At 38.2% G+C, this 7,331-nt stretch overlaps 1 protein-coding gene across 2 annotated transcripts in view; it reads left to right on the top strand.

Annotated features, from left to right (window-relative positions):
• SULF2 (sulfatase 2) overlaps positions 1-7,331 on the top strand; it is a 116,444-nt gene that overhangs the window by 53,988 nt on the left and 55,125 nt on the right. For both annotated transcript variants that reach the window (XM_029960353.1, XM_018073902.2), the window contains one exon: positions 5,198-5,446. In XM_029960353.1, the coding sequence (XP_029816213.1) occupies positions 5,272-5,446 (175 nt within the window). In that variant the 5' untranslated portion in view covers positions 5,198-5,271. The remainder of the gene's footprint in view (positions 1-5,197; positions 5,447-7,331) is intronic.

The raw sequence follows: 7,331 nt of genomic DNA, 5'->3' as shown, positions 1-7,331 counted from the left end.
TAGAATGTATCTGTGTAATGGTAGCTGTTTTTACCTACTTGTTCTGTCCTAAAACACTCGCGTTCATTCCCCTGTGGTATCTTCAGAAGTGAAAGTCTGTGGTTATTACTGTACTTAATACAAGTTAATATAATTATCTTTAAAGTCAAGGGCAGTATCTCCATTACATATAATTACGTGAAGATAATAAGTAAAATACCAAAATAATTCTTCGTTTCTTTGAAGTTGTTACTGGTTATTGCATGTGGTGCAGAACAGCATGTTTATTATTGTGGATTTAGGGGATCCAAATAGCAATTTAACCTAGCAAAGGACTAATTAATTCTGTGTGTGTCACTGGGAAGCTCTAATAGTAACATGCAAGCAGTGAACAGAAAGAATAGCATGGATTCATGGAAAGTATATTGAGCTGCTTAAAACACTTTTTAAAATATCAAGTCCTAGGGAAAATTATAACTAATTTATAATTCTGTTTTATTTAAAATAAAGTTACAAAATAGAATGAGATTTTGTAATGTGAGTATGGCTTCTCTGTGATAAATATTTAGTTTTGGTATAGAGTTCACCAGCATAAGGCAAGCGAAACAGAAGAATGTGTCTGAATAGTAATTCAGTGCACCAGTAAGTCTGTTCCTGACTTCTAAAAAATTGTAGATACTTGCCAATAAAAATGCTTTATCCATAGTAGGTAAATTGGCACAACTGCAATTTTCAAGAGTCACATTTAGCACTGGGAATTTGATTTTTGTACTTTCTCTTAAATTTTTGACTACCTGGGGGAAAAAAAATTCAGAAAGTAGAAAACTATAAGCAAACACAGCATGTTGTTAGATTACAGCAGTAGTGTTGATACCAGCCTTCCCCCGAGAACCTTGTTTGATTGCAAACAAGGTTCTTCCCAATCCACATATAAAAGTGTGTTTTGTCTCTTACAAACGCAATGTGATGATTTGAAACGATGGTTGACAGCTTCAGTGCGAGAGGAATGAGCATCATAACCAGAGCTGGATGCATAGGAGTGACTGAGGAGTTAAAAGAACAGCCAGCACAGCTGAATCCATTTAACTGGCAGAGTGGTTTTAATTGGGTTGGTTGCTAGGGAATGGCTCCAGCACCACGTATTCCAATGAATTTAAACCTTGGACAAATGACACACCTAGGTCTGCTTAAATAATACACCTGGCATTGGTTCCAGCCAGACTGAGAGCAGGTCTGTGCTGCTTCTCGAGGCCACTTGGCCCCTACTGTGCCCTTCCAGTGTGTGGCTCAGGGGCCCTTCCCCTGCTCTGTGGTGGCTGCTGGGCGAGTTGAACTTGTCATGCCAATTGTGTGGGTAATGGTTTGCAGCATGCTTATTTAAAAAAACCCCAAACCACTTAATGTAAATGTAACTAGAAGCAGCTTCCTAGAAGTAGACTCAGAGCAGGATTAACTGAAGTTACAGAATTAATTAGTTCTGTGTTTGCACCTTTTCTGTTTATAGGAAGAGTCAGATGCTGCTGTGGGTTATGTTGTAGCAACTGAATTCCCTGATTTCAGTGAAGTTGCACTGGGCTTATGCACGGGACAGTTGTGCTGGGACTTGCATTAGTGAAGTTGGGAGCACCAATCTGTGCAAGCCACTGTCAGTTACTAATTTTGCACACACAGTGCCTGTTACATCTGTGCCAAGCAATACTAATCAATACCATCTTAAAAATACCATCTGGGGTGGAACTGTCATCAGTCATCCCTGTGCATCCTGCCTGTGCTGCTGTAGAACTGACATTAGTTACTGAGGGCAGTGTTATAAATAAGCCTTTCCTTGGTGTAAAATGCTACTTGGGAACAGCCCTCAGCTAAGTTCTTTTATAAATAGAGTAAATGTACTGAAGTCTGGCTTTATCTCTTCAACATTTGTAATGTGACTTAGTGTCACATTAGAATTGATAAGAGGACCAGACTTTCTCTAAAGCAGCCTGCTAGGAGGTTTCATGGGCTTAATAAAGCTAGATGCCACAGCTAAAGAACATTTCATAAATTTCTGATAGCACTTTCCTAAATATAAACCAGGAGTGACCAGACTTGTCAAGTTCATATGTGTAATCTAGGAAAAAACAAGAGGCATAGCTAATTCTCATGAGAGGCACTGCAGATTAAGCATCTTTAATATTGGAGGATGGCCTGCAGAGGCACAGAAAGCAGTGGACCATCTGTACCACTCAGATCAAAATGCATCGTTGGAGAGGTGCTATATTAAAAGTGAAGGCAGATTGGGGCACTGCTGTGGAGCTCTTCTGGCTTTATCTGTGAGTAGCAGATTAAACTTGTTGACAGAAATGGGAAAAGAACTGTTAATAGAAACTTTGTCATATTTCTTCCCTGAAGTTCACCAAAGACCAGGGGTTAAAAAAACCAATCTGTATTTGACCACAGGCAATCCATGAGAGAGACTCTTGCTATTCTGAGAGCTGTCTAAAAGCTGCCTTTTAGATTGTACTGCATATATGCTGTTAGTTGTGACATGTCTGTCTTTTATGAAAACATACTTTAAGAAATAGGTTATTTTCTAAAATTGCTTTAATTTTCTTACCTAGTTATTGGTATGAGTTTTGCACATAAGTACATGCTTTGAATTGGTTCCCAGCAGTACTTACCCTGATAATAATAGGAATATAACACATCAGAATAGCTGAAAAATATTCATCAGGGTGGTGGGAGGGAGGGGGCAAGAGAAAGATAACAGGTTTGGGGGAAGATGCCTGTTGTGCTTGACGTGAAAATTCTCTCTCCCACCTGCAATAACCTTTCAGAGATAACTAATTAACCATAAATATACAAGTGTGGATAAAATAGCTGTGGAATAGCAGTTTGTGTACATCCCCAAATGTGTTAAGTATTTTACAGAGAGCCGAGCAGCTCTCTGAGATGGGACAGCTTCTGGTTTTAGTTACAATGGAGTGAGTGAGTGAGTGAGGGGCAATAAACTGTGAGGAAAAGATAGGCTGAGGGGAAAGAGGCAACGAGGTCGTGAGGCTACTTCGTGCATTGGGTTAAAAGAAGTGAGAAAAATGCAAGAAGATGGTTAAATGCACAATGCTGTAGTGAAGGTGGTTATGAGCAGGTATAACAAAAACGGGCAGCCTTCCAAATGCTGCAAGAAAAGTCAGCAAATGCTGTTATTTTGAGAAGCTAGTGGCTAGTAATAGGCAGATAAAACCCCACCTTAACTTTTAGACCTTCAGAAAAATGTGTGTAATGAAAACATCTCTATTGTCAGTTTAAGTTTTTTAACCAAAGTGTATATGTAGTAATTTCTGAAGAGCAGAAGCCGTTTCTCTACCTCCTCCCCCAAAAAGCTGGTGTCCAGGAATATGTGCCTGCTAAACAAGCTTGCTTTCTGTCCTCTCCTTTTGAAACAGGTCCAAGTTTCTCTCTCAAGCTGCTTTTGGCTACTCTGGACAGTAGCAACACATTGACACGATTCTTCCCAGTTGTAGTGCTGCAGATGGAATTCTGAGTGCCAGGAGTGAAAATTGATTGGACTTGTCAGTGTTTCTGCTGCAATAGCCTGGCAAATCTCTGGGCAGCAGCAGAAATACTAAAGCTGTAGCTGGAAACTTTGAAAGTTCTTTCCCTACCTGTTGGAACAAGAGCTGGGATATTCAAAATCAATTTTTAGTTTCTGTGAAAAAAGTTCATTTCACCTCCCTGCGAAACTCACTGGACAGACTAAGTAAGGAAGGAGGATTTTTCATTTCCTCAAAAACCCCACTAGTATACAGTTTTGGAAAGCAACCTTAATAAATATTCTATCACACTATAGCTACATATCTGTTGACTTATATGAAAATTGAATGTGCATTTCTTATATAAGCACAGAAACTTTTTCAGAACAGTGGTTTTGCTGTTGCAGGAGAACTTTCTTAATCAAAGTTTATCTCAAAGAACAGTCGCTGATGGAGGTGAAGTAATAATGTGGCTATGAAATAATCTGCTGGAGTAAAAACTGTTTTCCCACGTGGCTCTAGGGGCAAAAGAGCCAACATTTTTCTTTGGCTGAAACACATTGTGCTAGGTTCTTTCTACTCAGGCGTTTCTGGTCTTTACAAAAAGCAAATTATCTTTCTTGTGTCAATTTTAATAGATTTTTCGCTTCTCTTACAAGAGATCACTGGCACCAGTCCAGGAAAAGCCGAGGAGCAAGTAGGGAATTCATCAAAAACTGAATCCTTGATTACTGGATGTGATGAAATAATTAGTACTTGATATTTTCAGTACATTTTTGTACTGTTTTGACTTCTGAAAGCAAGAGAAAATCCCTTTATACCGGTGGATCACTAAGCAAAACTGTGATTTCAGAAATTCTTCAGCATGCTTATTCATTTCTTGTAATCTCCTTGTAGGAATTGCTAAGAATTTTTTATTGACTAGTTAACAGGAGCAGTACCAGTTAGATGTGCTCTGCTTTGCAATCAAGTCAATTTTGGGGCATTGTATTTATCACGTAGAGAAGTCACAGGCAATGTGCAAATCACTGTGGTACATCCATTCCCAAATGGTAATGGGCTTTCAAACGTGTTCATTAATAATAATGGTGTTAAAAAATATATATAATCTTGGAAACCAACAGAAATGCTGAAGGGATACTGCAGTAACATCAAAGCTGTAGTAGACTTCAAACAGCATCACACCATAGCTCCAAGATCTGGGCAGCTCTGCTCTCTAATGAAATGTGTGAGATAGAAAACTTGTTATACACTGATTTATCTGAGGATTCTCTGATTTTGCAAGTGTGTTGTTTGTTAACTCAGTAAATTTTACTACAGTCCTGTTTAAAAATATTGATAGATACAGTTGTTTTTTTCTCTTCAACTTTTGATGCAGTAAACAAAAATGTCATTTGAAACCATCCCTTAAGAAAGAAGGTTGCTCTTTATATGTATCAAAGCAAAAGAGTTTGATACCCTGTGAAAACTTGCTGCCAGATTATGAACTGATTTTTTCCAAGTTTCTGCTTCTAACTGGCACTAGAAAACATTTGTTTGCTTTGTTGTTGTTTGTGGGTTTGGTTTTGTTTGTTTTTTTTTTTTTCCTTTGGAGTTAGATTATTTCAAGTATGCTGCTTTTTGCTTCTTTGGAGAGAACCTTGCTGTTCCTTTGGGGGGAGCAGAGGGGTCAAAGTATAGATAAAAACTTGTTTCCCTCTCCCTTATAGGAGACCTGCAAACGAAAAAGAAATAGAAGCCATTAAACCTACCTTGTTCAGAGAGAACATTAACTCAGCACAACATGGCACAGCATAGTGTTGTCCTTGGATTATTCATGATGACTGTTTTATCACTGTTGGATGGAAGTTCAGCTTTCCTGTTAAATCAGCGTCTGAAGGGAAGATTTCAAAGAGACCGTAGAAACATCCGCCCAAACATCATCCTTGTTCTTACTGATGATCAGGATGTAGAACTTGGTAAGAGCCCAGTGTTAAGAAAATTTCAGCTAACAGGTGTGGCACTGCTTTGCCTTGGAGCTGGATTCTCGTGGTCAAAATGAGAATTTTTTTTTTTTTTCCAGTTTGAAGAATGATAGGAAGCACGAGTTTAAACGTGCCTTTATGTTTGTCTGGATGCAATTCAAGGACAGCAAAAGTCAGTCTCAGAATGCTAAACTTCATGTTTTTTGGAAATACAAGGTTTCTGCCTATCTGTCTTCATCTAAACACCTAAACTCTGCTGCTGGCAATGGCAAGTATAGTCTGGGAAGCTGCATGCCAAGACAGTAGGTTTAAATTCATAACTGATTATTATATCATGTAATGGCCCAGGGTTTTTTTGTGTAATTGCAGACATTCATGACATATACAATCTTTATTTACTTAAATGCTGTGTAACACAGTCATACTATTCTTCTTGTTGTCCATTTGGATGTGTAGTTAATTACTGACCAAAGTGTCAAAGAATGAAAAGGTTCTGCTGTGTTATTCAACACTATATTAATTGTTGAAGAAAGGAGATGAAGATTAAACACATGCTTTGCTTAATGATTTGGAATAATGAATTAACTGACAGAGTTTGGGTTTTGTTCTGTTACCTGAACAAGCTTGTACTTTACCAAATGTTGTCTGTAGTTATGAGAAGTGATTAACACAAACCAGTTTACGTTAATGGTTTTGCATTAGAATTATGCCTTTAAGTGGGTACAAAGCCTGGATCATCTGAAAAATGAGAACTCGTGTGTGTGTGTGGTCTGGTTTGTTTTTTGACACCAGATTTTACTGCATCAGATTTCTGGTGTGGGTAGGAAAAATTGGAAAATGGACCTCACAGAGGAAACAGAACATAAAATTAATCAACTTGTGTTACTCATACACTTACTTATCTTGTTGAGAAGTTGATCACAGCAACAGGGCAGCATTTTTACAGATGCTTCCTTTGCACCAGTATTGCTGCATGTCTGCAGTACCATAGGTGTCACATTCTTCTCCAAGGTGGTGAGAAAGCCTCACTAAATGTAAATGCAATTCCAATTAGTAGGATCAGAAGAGGTTTTTGTTGTTGTCACTTTTTTTAATGGTTATTTGGATCACAAGTGAAGCAATTCCAGTAACGTATCAAAGAACCTAAGTACATTATCTTGCAGGCTCAGAAGGTGGTCCTAAAAAATTTATCATCCTTTGTTTTCTGCTGGCCTGTGTGTTTGTGATGCAATTGGCTGAGTCCACTGGGCAGGATATTTCTCTTCTCTGATAACAGGATGCTTTCCAGTTTCAAGGATAATGGGCATGTGTCCACACAAATTAGGATCTCACCAAGGAAAATCCATTTGATGAAGCTAAGATGTGATATTCCTCGTTTGACACTAATGGCTTTGGGAGACCCAATATTTGTTGGAATTAATTTTTATTCTTGTCTGTTGAGCTGTCCAAGTTAATCAAAATTGCCATTTGTGGCGATTGTGGTTAGTGCATTTATGAAAGATGAAAACAAGATATGAATTACAAATAAAAGCTGAGGAAAAGTTGGAAGCTATGAAAGCGTAGCAGGGAAAGCTGTGAATAACTAAGATTTCATCTGTTTATAAGGATATACTGTAACTGATGGGTGTTGTAGCTTCCATTGTTCTTTTGTAGCTCCTTTTGAGGTGAAAGGGAATACAACACGATCTCAAGTGCCTTTGACAGGCTTTCCTTTATTTATTTACAGATAGATTTAACAATGTACCAGCAGCAGGTGGAGTTTACCAGAAAGAGAATGTTGTCCTTTCAGGAAAGGAGTACAACTCTTTACCTTCCCATTACTGTTAACCATGAGTTTTACTTGGGAAGCCAAACCTCAGTGTTGTATTTGAAAAAGGAA

Source organism: Manacus vitellinus, unplaced genomic scaffold (genome assembly GCF_001715985.3).
Source record: "Manacus vitellinus isolate BGI_N305 unplaced genomic scaffold, ASM171598v3 scaffold_26_pilon, whole genome shotgun sequence".
NCBI lineage: Eukaryota > Metazoa > Chordata > Aves > Passeriformes > Pipridae > Manacus > Manacus vitellinus.
Note: the sequence above shows the minus strand (reverse complement) of the source record. Positions and strands in the feature narration are given on the sequence as shown.